Source organism: Osmerus mordax, chromosome 1, assembly GCF_038355195.1.
Source record: "Osmerus mordax isolate fOsmMor3 chromosome 1, fOsmMor3.pri, whole genome shotgun sequence".
Lineage (NCBI taxonomy): Eukaryota > Metazoa > Chordata > Actinopteri > Osmeriformes > Osmeridae > Osmerus > Osmerus mordax.
This window is the reverse complement of record NC_090050.1, coordinates 22,313,522-22,331,456: the sequence shown is the minus strand read 5'-3', so window position 1 is coordinate 22,331,456 and position 17,935 is coordinate 22,313,522. Positions and strand designations below refer to the sequence as shown.

Here is a 17,935-nt window from a genome sequence, read left to right as displayed (position 1 = left end):
TTTCACAAATCGCAGTGAGGGAAGGGTACAGGGAGCTAGCCTCCGTGTGCTGGCTGGTGTGTACATCTGTGATAGAGAGCACCAGAGCACCACAATATAATGACTGTTTAGCATATAAACCCCTCGGTGAACTGGACATAGTTCTTCGCTCTGACAGCACACACACACACACACACACACACACACACACACACACACACACACACACACACACACACACACACACACACACACACCGCCGCCTTGGTGCAGGCCGGTTTGTGTGATTTTTAACCCCCAGCATGTTTGCCAAGCAGCCCATTAGGTTCGCCCCTTCTCTTGCTATAAACATCTAATCTAGCAACTCTCCCCCACCTGGTGATAAGATAAGCGCATCAAGGCTACATTGTATGCAAAGCAGCAAATGGTTGAGCTTGAGCACGGTTCCCCTGAGAGCCCGCCAGCCTGTCTGAGGAGCTTCCACAGACCTGTATCCCAGACTGGAGGGAATTCATCTTCTGTCTTCAGGAAAGCAACTAAGTATACGTCTAAAAGCTTTACGAGTCTTAAATGACACCCGATTCTGTAAACCGGCAACGCAAACCTGCACACAAACACACACATGACGCACAACACACACACAGTCACTTTGAAGCAAAACATCAATACAGTCCTGTGTCCTGTGCAGACAGCTAGCCTGTTGTCTTCCAAAGGGGGAAACGCATCAAGCCACATCAGTCAATAAAACGACCTTCTTATAAAGGGACTCCATGTTTTATTTAAAAGCTTGGGATTTGAACATTTGCATCATTTAAACATGCCTCCCAGTCAGGTGGAGACTCTCATATGAAAAGAACGATTCTTCAATCCTTTCAACCCTTTTTTAAAGGATATTAAGGTTCCACCAAGCCCTGGGCTGGCCCTGAAGCAGGGCATCTACCCAGTGATGGGAGGGCATGAGAGATGAATACATACAGACTAATGGGTTGCCATTGTGTTGTTCAGGGACTTGAATAGCACAGCTATGAAAGCAGGTCGTATGATATTGATACGTCCAACACTGAAGTAGGCTTGCCTCTGGAGACTGGGATGGAAACCTGTGAAAACTCTGCCTCCACCCTTGATCTGCCTCTGTGACTCGGGGGGGTCAGTCTCTACTGGAGGTGTCCTACTTTACACTGGGTCTGGGTCTATACCTGTGGGTGTGTGTTCATTGTATAATTGTGTGTTCTCTGTGTGTCTGTGCCTTTTTGTGCAGCAGCGCGCGTGTGTTGTTGGTGTGTGTGTGGCCGTGTGGATCTGTGTGTGGATCTTTGTGTGTCTGCACGACTGCACAGGGGATCTGTGTCTGCTGACGGGTTATGACAGCCTGTCTTTTGCTCTCAAGACCTTCAGGCTGTTCAGGATTCTCTGTGAACGCACCATGTCGCCGCACAGAAAGCCACGGTGGTAAACAGCGCTGGCTAGCCCGTGGGGTCAGCTTCTTCGTCTTTCTCCTGGTCCATACAACCTTTTAACCCTCCTCCATCACCCTCTGCCCTCCATCCTTCTCCTCAACCATTTTTTCGCCCACTCGCTTAGAAGAAAAATTGAGAATATTACCACTGGGCTTTCATGGGCTCCACTGCGAGCTTTCTCCTGTTTAATGTCCAGTCCTCTCTAACCCTTCTCTCCTTCCACCTCTCGCTTCACCCGTGTCTACACCCACAGTCTAGTGGTGCTTTCACACCCCCTCTCCCACACGGATCTCACTCTCCTCACCTCTTTCTCGCCTCTTTCTGACCCCTCCCTCAACCCTCTTCCCACTCTCTCCTCGCCCCTCGCTCTCTCCTCACCCCACATTTTCAAGTCTGTATTACGCCAGATCCCAACGTGATAAAGAACCATGTAGGCTTCCATACAGCGCCATACTGAGCAGCAAAAGAAAGTTTATTTTGGCTGCTCCAAACAGAGAAACTGTGACTTGCCTCTTTAACCTGCTAACTTCCCTGCCTCTTGATCGTCCACACGCTGGGGTCACCGTTCTCCCCGGGCCCCACCGCCTCTGAAGTAAACCTCGTCAATACCAACTGTACAACATGGAAATGGAGAAAGGACAATAATTATATTAACGAGAGAAACAGAAGTGGAGAAATGGAGCGAGAAACAGTGACGCAGAGAGAGAGAGAGAGAGAGAGAGAGAGAGAGAGAGGACAAGAGAGAGGGAGAGAGAGAGGACAAGAGAGAGGGAGAGAAAGGGAGAGAGAGAGGAAAAGAGAGGGAGAGAAAGGGAGAGAGAGTACACGAAGATAAAGAGAAGGAGATGGAACATGCTATCTGGTGAACTGTTGGCAGTGTTGAATTCTGCTTTCAGCTCTGGATGGGAGGCTGGTGCCGTGAGGTAGAGTCCAGGCGGGCGGCCAGTCAGACAGTCATCAGGGAGGCTGAACGATGAGCCACATGCAAGCCTTGCGGAGCTGCGAGACGGGGGCAGAGAGGACCATTAGGAGAAACAGTTTGAAGCAAATGAGTAGGCGTAGGATTTAAAACCCCCCAAAAAACGTAACTATACTTACTTGTGTTTGCATTTGAAACTAAGCTCAAATAGATACATTCTGGATTCTTCGTTGGAGTTCTAAGCAGCATCCCTTACCAGAGCTCTAGCTGAGGAAGAACATTCCTTCGGTCTCTCTGTGAAGACCCTGCCCATCACAATGTCCTCCCAGCAATGCAGACTGCAGGTATATGTATACATGTGTGTGTGTTTGGGGGGAGCACTGGCCCATTACAAACCACTCAGCAAAATGCTAGTCGTGCCATCTGCGTTGAAGCCTGTTTTATTTAGGTCAGCGAACACAGGTGCCTCCTCGCTAAAGTGTCAGGTTATGTTCCCAAATGAACAAGGTTAACTAGCTCGGCTCAACATGCCATGAAGGCAGGCAGTACGCTGTTCTGCGGTGGTTAGCCCAACACTGGCTGGTCATCCATGCGTAGGTATGGCTAGTGTAGCATTAACCCCCCCCCCCTCACCCCTGCATGTGACCTGCGATACTCTAATCAAACAAAAAACACTTCTTATCCACTACCGCAATTATCTAATGATGCTGTGTCCAATGATGCACTAATTCCAATGACTCCTCATGTCTACATGGAACGATGCACACTTTAATCTGGGCCATGACCTCATACATTAGTGAACGAGCTGTTCAGGTAAAGATAGATTAGTGTTACTGTAGGTTACCGGTAAAGGGGTAAACCCTATACCAATTTGTTATCTGTAAAGGACATCGGCATAGCCCAGTAGATTTAAATAATGTCGTTGGCCGAGCAAAGCGCAACCATTGACATGGGTCTCTGTTGTGTTTGGCTGGCAGTGTGTCGAGCGAGTGTTGGTTTCAGAAGCACCATCAACTACACCCCTCTTTAGTGTTGGCAGTTCCTGCAGTTTTGTCTGTCTCCCTGATCTGGCAGCTTTTCTTCAAGCGCAGAAACTTGTCTTTTTCTTTCTTTCAAGCATACGTTTTGAGTTCTCCTTAGTTCTTCAGTGTGTCTGCAGAGGCGCATCAGTTCTGTCCTCTCAATTCCACCTTCTCACTTTCTCTTTTTCACTCTCTTTCTCTCCATATCTCTCACCCTCTCTCTTTGTGTCTCTCTCCCCCTCTCTATTCATATCTCTCCTTGTCTCGCACTCTCTTACAATATCTCTCTATCTCTCGATTGATCTCGCTCTACCTTTACCTATGAAGTTCTGGTTTTCCCTGGAACAAGACAGAATACATTTTTCTTGAGGTTATGTACCTCAGAGCTGTGTTGAACGCTCCAGGAAGAGGTGTTTTCATCTCCTCAGATACTGAGCTTGTCTCTCTGGTACACCCCCACACGTTGTTTTGAAGTGGCAGCAGTTGGTATCAGAACATTGGTGGATGTGCAGGTTTGCCTTGAAAATGAAGGGGAGACAAATAGAAAATTAGGAGAATACGGTATTTTTTTTGCAGATGCCTTTTCCGTTTTGTGATCACTGACAACAAAAGCTGAGCAAAAAATCCCCCGTCCCTAGTTACTGTAAATCATTTCAATTATGACTGTGAAACAAACCTTTTTTTCCTGTTGTAATCAGTGACCTCAACCGAAAGTTGCGCAGCTCTTTATTTCTTGGCGGAGCTTGGAGCGTTTGGTGTACACCAGAACAGGACCCTCAACTTGAAAACACATATTTTATTGCCAATGTTGTTATGGAAATAAAAAAGCCAGTCTGCCGCTGACTTTTCTGCAAAAACAATATTGCTTAGTGTGACGACAGCCTAACAAATGCTACAGAAACATAACAATTCACAGAGGCTAGCGGAACAGTAAAAGCGATGCGTCATAATAACACACACACATAAAAACTGGAAACTTGACTCTGGTTTCAAGATACAGAACAGTTTGTCCCAGCTCCAGGTTCGGTAATGAGCCCGACATTGTGTTTACAAATGCGGAGAAAGTCTAATTAATTAACTTTGTTTACGCTCCTGCCCACTCCCCACAGAGACCAAACAACACAGAAACTCTTCAAATACTGAAGGTTTTAATCAGTACACATGAAACACTTACACAACATTAAGGGTGAGCACACTTCTGGCTGAAAACATCTAACAAGCAGCGATGCTCCTGATGCACTTTTGAGATGTGGACAACAGGCATAAAGATAGAGGTGATGCTGTCCTTTTTGACTCACTTACTTTTATACCTTCTGACTCCCCAGCCCACTTACTATAACTACTTACCTCCTGTGTGCTTACTTTCTTACTCACAGTACTTTCTCTTGTTTACTTAGACCTTGTGACACCAAGTTGTGCAGAGGGCATCCTTCATGTTTTTCCACTCGTCCCGTCCACCTTACAGTGGAATTACATTTAGTCATTTAGCAGACGCTCTTATCCAGAGCGACTTACGGGACATTCCCCCGAGGCAAGTAGGGTGAAGTGCCTTGCCCAGGGACACAATGTCATTTGTCAAGGGCAGGAATTGAACAACCTTCTGATTAGTAGCCCGGTTCCCTAACCGCTCAGCCAACTGACCCCCCTAACTTTCAGTGAACACTGAAGAGTACACAGTAACTACACAATCATTCATTATGCTAACATCACTCACTGTTATAGCTATGTATGTGAACCTTTATGTGATTACATGACAATACAGTGTAGCACTGTATGCTAGAGATGGGAAGTACAAATACGTTGTTACTGTTAGTAGATAATATACTTAATTTGATTTTTCTGGTATCAGTACTTTACTTCACCATTTATTTTTCTGAAAACGTTTTACTTTCCCTCCTTACACTTTACACAAATATCTGTACTTTTTACTTTTTTCATTTTAAAGCCAGGCTTGTTACTTTTGTTTTAATCTGTATTTGGTGGCATGATCAATATTATTTATTGTCATTGCCTTTTTTCCTTTCCTGGCAATCACGCACAACGAATGTAAGCTAGTATACGAAGCTACCATGCAGCAAGGCAAAAGGCAATAACAAAAAAGTTGTGAAAAAAAGCTGCAAAAGGTCGATTTGTTAGGTTTTTGGAGAGAAAAAAAAGTGTCTAAATAAATATAAACTTTTCCTTTCAAAAGGAATTGAAAGGTAATAAAAAAAGATTAGAAAACAAAGTGTACATCATTTATGAGCCATTGATGAGGACTCTACTATACTCTACAGTACTCTATTGTGCTCTGCTTTAATCTACTGTTTTAGGCTTCTCTGTTCTCCTATCTCCTCCCCTCTCCGCCACTCTCCTTTCACTGTTTGTGAAAAAAAACCTTCTCAAGGTTGATTTATAGCGTGACACTAAAACAGGTAGTACTAATGGGTACCTTTTACTTAAGTATATGTTAGAGCCCATACTTCTTTACTGTAACTTGAGTGGAAAAAGTGTAGTCAGTACTTCAACTTGTATCAGTATTTTTAAACATGAGGTTCTGTACTTCTACTTGAGTGAAATATGGGTGTACTTTTGCCATCTCTGAATGTTATTACAAAAGTGTAAAGGTGGACACTATTATAATTAAGTGGCATAGTAATAAAGAAACACTTATGGTGTCATCGAATGCTTCCTTTCATTAGAACCTTTGTATTGTCTTCACTCCCTCGGCTAAGCCCAGGTCATGTCGCTGGCTTCCTTTTATCATCCACATCTGGGAAACCAGCCCAAAAAAAGAATTATTACAATGATTTCTAAAGTCTATTTCAGCTCTTTTTTTTAACTTCTAAACATTGCTGACTTTTGCTAAAGATGGCGGTCTGGGATGATTAGATCTCGAGTCATGATTAGATGAACACCCAATTAATAAAGGACTCCTGGCTAAGCCTGACAGAACCTGGGCTCTAAAGTGTCATGTTCTCACTACTTATCACACTGATTCCTACTGTAACTCTGTTTGAGTCTTATCTGGCACGATAAGCAACTTGTACCCGTTTTGTGCTGTAAAGTGTCTCCTTCTCAAATGAGATTGTACAAGCCTAGCCTTGCAGCAAAGTGACATGCTCCTCTTTATTCATTTGAGAAATCAGTTGGCCTTGAGACAACAACATACAATAGATAAGTGACTTAGTCAAGAACTTTGTAACAGGCATTGTTTGAGAGGAATATATTCAGGGTTTCTAAAAGGAAAGCAAATCCATTGCTTATTAACTCTTAACGAAGTGCATATTTGGCTGTGTTTCTGTTTATAGCTTGATATTCTGCCAATCTACAGCAGGCCAAGCTACCGACCACAGCACACATACACACACATACACTGCTTGTGTCCTCTCAGAGCGCATTAACACACCTCTTCTCTGCCATTCGCACTTATTTGCAGTCTGACAAATGCAGATGACAGCATTGGATGGTTTCACACCCATGCCTGTGTTCGTCACAGTGGCGTGAGCTCCTGGTCCTGGGCTACTCTCTGGCTCAACCTGTGACTTCCAGCGCAAATATCACTCAGGAAATTGTGAAACAAAGGTGTGGGGCGTCATAACAGCAGCCCAGTAAGCCGCTGTTGCAGCTCTGGGGATCCTATTAGGAAACAGGGTTCAGCGTCTTTATGCATTCCGCTCAACACTGGCTGCAGTCAGAGAGCTCGCAGGCCATGGCGTCCGCTGCAGAGCCAAAGCAAGCAACACATGAAACATTTACAGTGCGCCAAACGAGTGATTTGTCGGTTGGGATTTCTTTCCCCAACCCCAGCCCCATCCCCAGCCCCATCCCCAGCCCCATCCCCAGCCCCAGCCCGCCTCGTACTGGTTTAGTGAATGTTTTGAAGTGATAAACTAACATGAGATAGTTTTTTATTTTATTTATATTCATTAGAGGAAGTTTAAATATTGACATTTCTCAAAGCTTGTGAGGATGTTGTCCTCATTTGTTTCCAGACCAGGTTAGCAACAGAGTTATAATAATGATTCAGTTCTATTATGAAACCACCCTAAACCATTCATGTGACATTCAGTGTGGGGGTTTGAATCTCAGACAGAATTCTCCAGAGCAGAGGCGACTTATAACCAGAGATGGTAAAAGTACACACATCCTTCACTCAAGTAGACGTACAGATATTCATGTTTAAAAACACACTGGTAAAATTAGAACTACTGACTACACTTTTTCACTCAAGTTAAAGTAAAGAAGTGTGGGCTCTGACATACTCAAGTAAAAAGTAGACATTACTACTGGCTGTTTTAATGTCACGCTGGTAACTGGACCAAATGTAATAATGTATTAAGGTTTCAAACTTTTTTTTTCAACCTTTAGAAACTTTTTTTTTGGGGGGGAACCTTTTTTTGAAATATTTTTTTTTAACAACTTTTGGAGGAAAAAAAATTCACACACAGTGAAAGGGGAGGAGAGGACAGAGAGAGAGAGATCATGCCACCAAATACAGATACAAACTAAAGTAACGAGTCTGGCTTGAAAATGTCTGAAGTAAAAAGTACAGACATTTGTGAAAAAATTTAAGGAGTAAAAGTAAAAAGTTGTCAGAAAAATAAATAGTGAAGTACTGATACCAGAAAAATCTACTTAAGTATAGTAACAAAGTACTTCCCATCTCTGCTTATAACTTGTTTTCTGTGCTTTGGTACCTTTGCAGCCACACATCCAACCACCACCTACCTTATACTGTAAGTCACACCATGGGTTTGAATCCCAAGTGGTCATAAAACCAAGACCCTTCCTGAACCTTACTAAACCGACAGCTAACTCAATAGAGTTCACCTCCTACCTCTGTCTCCCCAGCTGACACAACAACCCTGACCCGGAGTTCAAAAGCTTTTGCCTATACAGGATGATGGTTAAACTGCAAATATGGACTTTTCAACAGGTCTGCAAACGCCTTTGTAAGCAGAGATTTGTTAAAACGTTTCTGGACTGAGACCGTAGGTTGACCCCTAACCCCTTAACCCTAATCCTAACAAATCGAAGCGACAACGTGTTTGCAGACCTGTCCAAAGTCCATGTTTGGTTTCTTATATACTGCAACAATAATCTGGCAGAAAAAAATGAAAAAGCAGACGCCATGTTCTCAACATCTCCAAGGCAACCGCTTGTTGCTAGGTCCGTAAAAACGTTTGCAGACCTCTGCGAACGTTCAAAAGTCTGCAAACGTTTTTGCGGACTTCTGAGAACTTCTCTGGACCAATAAGAACAGCGTATCGGTCTAATTATAATAATAGTATCTAAGAAACACCGATCCTTAAACCGTGCTAATAACGGCATGTGGGCCACCTTCTGCTTCTCCCCCACAGCTGTACATCCAGACCACAACGCTGACCATCTCCATGAACCTCAGTGCCTCCGTGGCTCTGGGGATGCTCTACATGCCCAAGGTGTACGTCATCATCTTCCACCCGGAGCTCAACGTGCAGAAGAGGAAGCGCAGCTTCAAGGCGGTGGTGACGGCCGCCACCATGTCGTCGCGTCTCTCCCACAAGGCCAGCGACCGGCCCAACGGGGAGGCCAAGACGGAGCTGTGCGAGAACGTCGACCCCAACAGTGAGTGTGGGAGGGAGGGATGAGGGAGGGGGAATGGAGGGAGGGAGGGAGGGAGGGGGAATGGAGGAATGAGGGAGGGAGGAATGGAGGGAGGGAGGGAGGGAGGGGGAATGGAGGAATGAGGGAGGGAGGAATGGAGGGAGGGAGGGAGGGAGGGAGGGAGGGAGGGGGAATGGAGGAATGAGGGAGGGAGGAATGAGGGAGGGAGGGGGAATGGAGGAATGAGGGAGGGAGGAATGAGGGAGGAATGAGGGAGGGAGGGATGGAGGAATGAGGGAGGGAGGGATGGAGGAATGAGGGAGGGAGGAATGAGGGAGGGAGGAATGAGGGAGGGATGGAGGAATGAGGGAGGGAGGGAGGGAGGGAGGGAGGGAGGGAGGGAGGGAGGGAGGGAGGGAGGGAGGGAGGGAGGGAGGGAGGGAGGGAGGGAGGGAGGGAGGGATGAGGGAGGGGGAATGGAGGGAGGGAGGGAGGGAGGGGGAATGGAGGAATGAGGGAGGGGGAATGGAGGAGGGAGGGAGGGAGGGGGAATGGAGGAATGAGGGAGGGGGAATGGAGGAGGGAGGGAGGGAGGGAGGGAGGGAGGGAGGGAGGGAGGGAGGGAGGGAGGGAGGGAGGGAGGGAGGAATGAGGGAGGAATGAGGGAGGAATGAGGGAGGGGGAGGAATGGAGGAATGAGGGAGGGAGGGATGGAGGAATGAGGGAGGGATGGAGGAATGAGGGAGGGAGGGAGGGAAAGAAAGAGAGAAAGAATACATTGTCTGAAGTGTTACACATTCTGTTAAAGTTCACACAGTCCATGCTGGGACAAGGACAGTGACGGTCAGTCATCAGTCCTTACAGCTATGAATCTCATCTTTAAAGTCAACTTGCTGCGTGACTCACGGGGTCGATGAATAACTTCAGATGACGAACTCCTTAAAGGGAAAGTACTAAATTTGGACTGACCCCTTTGACTTCTCAAACTTGTCTACATAAGCCAGGGAACACACATCCTTCCTTTCCTTCCTTCCTTTCTTCCATCCTTCCTTTCCTTCTCATTTCAGTCACATACAGAACTGTAAATCAGGACTGACAGGACATTTACATTTAGTCATTTTTAGCAGACACTCTCACATTTAGCAACTGTGAAGCATGAAACTGTATCGTGTGTGTGCTTGTGTGTGTGTGGAAGTTATTCTTCTTAATATTTTAGAACATAACACATAAGAACACATATTGCATTTAAACATGTCCGTACTGCACAGTAATGTTGCTCAAGGACAGTATATTGTATGTTCACTAATTGGGGGAAAGTGTCATTACTGGAGAAGAGAGACACTGGTAACAGATGGAGAGATCAGTCAGGCAGAAATGTGCACACAGTGTCGTTTTTCCTTTTCTCACAAACCTTTTAAACGTTGAACACTGTTTTAAGTGACAAACTTACCAGGCACTTATTAACCATTAGAATAGTTCCTCTACCTGTTCTCCTGAAAACATTTGTATATGCACTTGACAACTTTAGAAAACGAGTGAATGTGTGTCGTTGTTTCCTAAAAAATATATTTCTTTTTTAATTAAATACCTTTAGAATATGGCAAATGGCATGAATACTGTAGCATGCATCGAGAGTCAAAAAACTGATTCAGTTCACCCAGGATCGGTGGGTCGGCACGGCGACACTACTGGCCCAACAACGCATTAATGTTTAATTTTGAGGAAGAAGATTGAATCAAGTCAAATTGCATTTAAACTTTGATGTTGATGTTGACTTTGATTGCCAATGACATTTTTGGAGTCCTACCAAATCAATTAATGTTCTCACAACTTTTATAAGCATTGTATTTCATTTTGATAAAACTAGTCACACAAAATTTTACACAAGGAAATTCAGGGGTGTGTGTTTGGTCAAATTACCAGCTCTCTCCTATTCCCACTGGGGTCTAGGAGACTACTCACCAAATAATGTTTTTTTCCAACAGGCTAATTCTCATAATTTATCAGAGGTAAGACCAAATTAATCTTCTACTTTTACTTTTTGTTATGACCTTGTTCCATTTCTGGGAGGCTTGGATAGAGGGTGTGAAAGGGATGCTAATGAAGTCTGCACGGCTATTTATCTCCATCCCCTTTGAATTCACTCATAACTTTAACATGAGGAGGGGGAGAGAGTGGACTAGGGCTGGGAGGGGGGGGGTATAATATAACAATCTATTTGAGTGGCAGAGTTGAAGTGTTTCAGGGTGATTGTAGGTAATGCTCCATATAGGACATGCTAACAGGCTTTATTCTATGGGTCACAATGTATCCATGAGCTTAACATTCATTTTTAAGCAGGTTAAATATCCCCTTTAAAAATTTTATAACAGTTAAATATCCCCTTTAAGATAAGACCCTTTGCCCATAGGGACCCATTTAAATTCTCTATAAAACCTATAATGTCTAATCTAAATTCATGCGCATTCTATAAAATATCCGTATGTACAGGGTACAGAAGCTTCCCCTTTGACCTTCACCTCCGGAGAGATAAATCACATCTCCGGAACATCGGAACTTCAATCAGGAGAGAACTGGGATGAGTGAAAGATGTTTATTACAGAATCATAAATGTACTATGGTGTTTGGCGCTTGAACCCCACGGGGAATTATATAGATCAACGGGCGCCTGCCCAACGCCCAAAGAAGAACCCCCCAATGAGACCAGACACTGGTGGCGGTGGCGGCAGCCGACGACCAATCAAGCCGAAGACTGAGACAGGAACTGGGAGGCGACAGGGTGGTGGAGGGTCGCGCACTTGATAGCATGGACAAACTACACAGGGAGAGAATCATATTTAAAGGCACAGATCATGTGACGCCATTAATTGATAGCGGGAGCGCTAATCGACCTGAACCCCAGTGACCGCCCAACAAGGGAACGGGGGAAGGTAGGGCGTTCTTAGCGGGGGGAGTGAGTAGTGTACACTACGATTAAGCCCGAGTGCAGGGATCGGTCTTGCCTGACTGAACTTGCGCAAGCTTCATATCAGTAAAGTAGGCTTTGATGTGCAGCATTCTGCGCTCTAACGGAACTCTCGGAGACAGAAAGGTCAGAGACAGAATGAAATGTTGGCAAATACACTGCAATCCTAATGTAGGGAACTCTTTTCATTCTATGGTCTGCAGCAGGTGAACATTGTGCACAGTATGTACGGTGTAAGGGCTCTCGGGGTACAGCTATACACTCACTTTTGGGTGCAGTGCCTGAAGGGGGGTACCCACCTTTCTCTTCCACTTCCCTAAGGGGGTTATAAAAGACAGTGCCAAGGGATTTTCCTTTTTAGCCTCACCTCACCCCCCTACACACACCCACAGCCCCACAGCCCAGACCCCTTTTCCTTTCTTACCTAGGGTTCAACGCCAACCCCAACGATATGTTCACACGGTCTGCGAAAGTCAGCATTTTGATTTATATTACATTTTACATTTAGCAGACGCTCTTATCCAGAGCGACTTACAGTAAGTACAGGGACATTCCCCCGAGGCAAGTAGGGTGAAGTGTCTTGCCCAAGGACACAACGTCATTTTTCGGACGGCCGGGGAATCGAACCAGCAACCTTCTGATTACTAGTCCGATTCTCTAACCGCTCAGCCACCTGACTCCCTTTTTATCATTTTAAATCAGGGAGGGAGGGAGTCCGAATTTGACATTCATCCGTAACTTCAAAATAGCACAGGGTGAGCCCAGACAGCTGAGTCGTTGAGACAGCGGAGGCTAGGATCGCTATGGCAGCAGCGTCAGACACAGTGTGCTGTCTCTACGTCTCCCTGCAGACGACGCCGCCATCTGTTGTTCTGGGTAATGTTCGCCAGGCTGCCCTCCACAGCTCTGCGCCGCCCTTCCCTTCCCGAACATTTCCAGCCCGGGCGAAAAACACCCAACTGCTGCTCCTCCTGAGTCCGGAAACAAGGCTCTTCCAACGCTGTCGGCACTACGCCTCCACAAGAAAGAGGATACGAGTTTCTTTCCAATTTTCCCTGTTTTTTCTTCTATGTATGATCCGTTTTGCAAACTTAACAAGCAAAGAGACATTTCTCACTCATAACTCAGTTGATTATTCATTGGTGTGTCATAACTACAATGTTACATTAGATAACTCATTCATCATTCTCTAACCAGTAGGACGCGATGCATATAAATAGCACCGGCAAAACCAATCAAAAAGCAAGCCCGGTTTTAGGCCGAACGGTATATTTAATTTAGGAGGGTCTCCTGTCAAGAGCACTGTGGCAGATCTGTTCCTTGTGCCGTGAATCCCACAGGTCACGTCTGCCAGCCTGAAGAATCTTCCCCTTCTCTCTTTCAAACCACTCGAGCCACACAAAGTTAAACTTAGATTCTGGATTCCTGACTCTCCCACTCCACTTCTAAGGGCACCAGTTAGCCGCACAGCTGCATTAGCATGTTATCCTCAGCTTCTTAAACGCATGATACTAATAAGTGATGACTGTACTGTGGCCAGACAGCTCTCATTACCCAGTTAATGACGAGCAGTGTCAATGGACTCCTGTTCAAACAGCAAAGTTACAGAAGACAATGTTGTTTGATGGAGTCTGGTTTGGCTCAGCATGCTAAGCATGTGTTCTGTAATTCTGTGATGAAGGCTTGACATCCTGTAGGGACGACTTACATCCAGTTTCACGTATTGTGAGCCGTCATCTCTTTGCCAAAAGAAGAGGCTTAAATGCTAAACTTATTATGATTAATATGATCTCTTTCTTGATGTTGCCACTGTTCTAATCCCAGTCCATTAGCATATACCCGACCATGGTAGTGATGGCTCATGTTGGATCAGTTGATGTCCTTAAGAATAAAAACCCATTATGACAAAGTCAGGATGGGCAATGACACTGTCATACGTTAATAAGCATAATGTGTCATTTCCCTTTATCTTCAGGACGTGATTGATGATTCTGCACTGGTTCGGGTTAAATCCATCTGTCACTGGATGTGCTGCAGGGGCAGGTTCATGGGAGATTTGAAATAGCTAAAAGGATGGGGGTCTTGGTTCACAGGTTGCCTGTTCCAGATGTGATTGTTTTCCGCAGCTGGCATGAGATTGGCAAGTGTAGTCTCCCCTCCCTGTGGAGGTGGGCTGATAGATAAGTGTAGTCTCCCCTCCCTGTGGAGGTGGGCTGATAGATAAGTGTAGTCTCCCCTCCCTGTGGAGGTGGGCTGATAGATAAGGCCCATTAAGACGTTTTTAGCCCAGCGCCGTCTTCAAGATGTGCTGCCTGAGGTCAGCAGGGGAGGTAATAGCTTCTCTGAACCTTCATTAGCTGGAGAGGAGCTGTGTCGTGGCGGAGGAGCGTCCGGGCTCCGCAGAAACAACCAGAGGTCACTTTCTCAAGACTCTGTCCCTCTTCATCCTCCTCCTGTCTTACACAGTCAGTATCGGGGGTCGCTGGTGTTTTCAAACGACTGTCTGGCTGCTTCATCACCTTTCAGTCAAACTGACGACTGTATTGAGTACGCAGAGTTCAACCCAAACACTCTCTGGATCCACTTCTCAGAGAGTTAGAGAGAATCAGCTTGGAAAATGGGAAATGCCAGTCCTAACGTCCTAACATATTTAAATTAGTACTGTACTCTCCAAGGAAGTCAAATGATTGTTATCCCATTTGGCCTTATGTACAGTGCTGGTTGTAGGATGTGAGAGAGGCGTTACATAATAGTAATATGAGTGGCTTCTTGTGGCCACCTGTTTGCTAACCTAATGAGTCAGTGCTGGGTTGTCAACATGTCCCCCAAATATCGTTATCGCTTGAAAGACTTTAGGGAAATCTCACAGGATGTTTGCTAAGGTAGCATGTTTGATCGAGACTACAGTGTGTGTCCTCACACAATGAAGTCTGAATGACCAAATCCTAATCTGTCTCCCTCTGTCTCTCTGCTCAGGTCCGGCCGCCAAGACAAAGTACGTGAGCTACAATGACCTTGAGATCTGAAGACCTCCACTGGAGAAAGGAAGAGAGAGGGAGAGATAGAGAGAAACAGAGTGAGGTTGGAGGGAATAGAGTGATGAATAGAGTGATGAATAGAGCGGCTTAATCGCATGCCCCTCTGTCAAAGGGGAATGTAAAAAAATGGTTTGCGTCCATGTGCACCTCTTCTTGTCTAATCAGGTCTCAGGGCAGAGCAAACTTCCGGAACTTTCCTTTCATTAGAAAACACTGGCAGAGGTCTTCACAAACATCCTGATTGAAACTTAACCAGAGAGCCTGGAGACAGAAAAAAAAAACATGGAAAAACCAAGACTAAGCTCTGCAAAAATTTAAAGAAACAAAAAGAAAAGAAAAAAAAAACATCACACTCAATGATGAGAAAAACAACAGGTTGAGCTCTACTTCCTTGGACAAAACACATCCTGGTTACCTTGGAGGCTCACGGAGTTCCAGGGTTGCTAGGGGGCGGGGCCAGTGCCCTGCGGATGCCATTGGGCAGTCCCACCCCCTACTCACAGAGTGTCTCTAAAGGTGCAATGCACAAGAAAATGACTTAACATTGGGGCTGCCTCCTCTCCTCAATGTACTTCCAAACTGCAAGTTTTTTCAAACTTCACGTTGACAAGTGTGTGGTTCCTCTGCTATTTATGTTTCCTTTGTTGTGGGTTTTCTAAGATTAATCTATTTTTGGTTGTCCTTGCTTCTTGGATGCACATTATAATTAAAGCCATATTCTTCTCTTTGATACTTTGAGAAAAGGGTTATTTTGTGTTTTTTTACTGATTCGTGTTGAATTGTTGTTACCGGTTGCCTGTGGAAGAGAATGTCCTGTTGTCCCATTACCTAACGTGTCTCTTGAACCACGTACTTGTTTTACATCTGTTGTGTATTTCACCATTAACTGTGTTTAGATGACTAAAAGAGAGCTCAATCCATGCTTTGACGGATTTCTATGAAGACTCCAGTGATCAATGGTATTCAGAGACAACAAGGTTGTCAATGCATGCCTGCTATGTTTGATGTTAAAGTTTCTACAAAATATGAGAACCTCACAACACAGTTGATCCACCTGTCTTCTCCGAATGGCTTGTCCGATCCTGTTTTCCGTTCTATTTGACGTGCAGTGATTTCTCACTGGGCAGAATATGGCTTTAATTTGTCTTAGAGTTTCCTATTGCTCCGCGACATAGGGACCATTGTGAAGAAAAAAAAGATGAATATATATTTAAAAACAAAACACAAAAAAAAGACAAAGCATGTATGTTTTCTACAGTTTGTACTTGAGTATCTTCATGTTGCCCTTGCTGCTTATGTGCCATGTTGTGGGAGAGATTTACGTTTAGCCACTCATGCAATGATTCTGTGGTGTTGTCCAAGAATGTATCAACATGAAATAAACCATTTGGTTATTTTTTGTAATATTCCCTGAAAATGCAGGTTATTAGGGTGTCTTTTTCCAAGTAATTTGCATATTCTACTCTAGTATTATCACAGTGACTTGTGCAAACACCATTTTTAATCTATCCCAAATCCTCCAAAAGGAGTTCCACATTTTACAGAAGCGAGTTTTGCATCTTGTCTGTACAGGGACCTGGATCAATTCTGTAACACCTCAGACAGCCAAAGCCAGGTTGCTTTGGTGTTTAGTTCCGCTACCATCCTTTTCTCTCCCCTGTCGGGCTGTCCTGAAAATACTTCTGCACAGCACCAAGAAATCGTTAAGTTCTACATTGAGACAAAGCTTAGCGTCTCTGAGGCTGAGTGGATGAAGGGAGCGCTCAGACTCTCTGTATTGTCCTTCTTGCTACCCTCTGTGGCCGGGCTCCAGATCTCAAGGTGCAGAACTGTCCAAACAGACTAGCGTCAAAACAGTTCCCAACAGCCAGCCAGCTCAGAGTACCCATCGGAAAAAAAGGTCAAAGCTTCAGGAAAACAAATTCACCTTGTGATAGATTTTCCCTTTTGTGATACATTTTGTGAGGAGGACAAGCGGACCTTAGACCTGTTCCCGATCTATAAGGTACAGAACTGTAGGGTATGTTTACAACAGCGGTGTATATCTGGACTGGAGTTGCGAAAAATATAAACAGTTTGTTTTGAGTTATAGCAAGCAGAATGTTGTTTAACCCAGAGGCCTTTGCTGTGCTTATTGGGGACAACATTTGGTATGCATTTGATTTAGACACTCACTATTCATATAAACCCATTACACGGTAGCATCTTCCTCCGCAGTGTGGGAATAAGTGCTTCCTCAGCTTCTTTCGGCTTGCCAGGACAACAAGCCTTGTACCGGCGGCTCCGCCTCAGAACCATAGTAATTGGTCGGGTCCATTCCCTCTTAATTGCACGTTGAAGGTCAACTACGAAAAACTCTACCACCCAAATCTCTCTGCAAGAGAGAGAAGCCAGGGAAGAGAGAAAAAGCCTGCTGCTGTTTCCGTATCCATGGGGAGTGAGACAAGAAAAAGAGGGGAGGAGAGCTCAGCGAGAGAGAGGGAGGGAGGGAGAGGGAGATAGAGGGAAGAAGAGAAGGAGCAAGAGGAGGGAAGGGGAGAGAGAAAACGAGAGCGATATAAAGAGAGCATTTCCTTGGCAGTGTGTTGCTCTCTCACAAGGTCTCAGTGACCTGTTCTGAATTCCAAAATGGCATCAAAGCTGGCTTTGATTGGAGCAGAATTAGCACCCAGGCCCACACCTTGCTGACAGCACTCAGATTCAGCTCAGAGGACCAGCGAGCAAGCCCACTCCTGTCATGGTGTGACAGAAGCACGTCGTTCAGAGGAGTGTCAGCAGACAGTGTCCCAAACTCTCTCTCCATCATGACAAACTGCTGAGGTGGCGAGCTCTTTTCATTCTTCCTCCCACTTCCCTTTCCTTCTCTCCCTCCCTCTCTCTCCATCTGAATCTCTCCCTCCCTCTCTCTCCCTCCCTCTCTCTCCATCTGAATCTCTCCATCTCTCCCTCTCTCTCCATCTGAATCTCTCCCTCTCTCTCCATCTCTA

At 45.2% G+C, this 17,935-nt stretch overlaps 1 protein-coding gene across 1 annotated transcript in view; it reads left to right on the top strand.

Annotated features, from left to right (window-relative positions):
* The window catches only part of grm7 (glutamate metabotropic receptor 7), a 95,325-nt gene extending 78,973 nt beyond the window's left edge, over positions 1-16,352 (top strand). The window contains 2 exon segments of the mRNA XM_067253925.1: positions 8,720-8,966; positions 14,887-16,352. Coding sequence (XP_067110026.1) covers positions 8,720-8,966; positions 14,887-14,936 — 297 coding nt within the window. The 3' untranslated portion in view covers positions 14,937-16,352.
* The last annotated feature ends 1,583 nt before the right edge of the window (positions 16,353-17,935 follow it).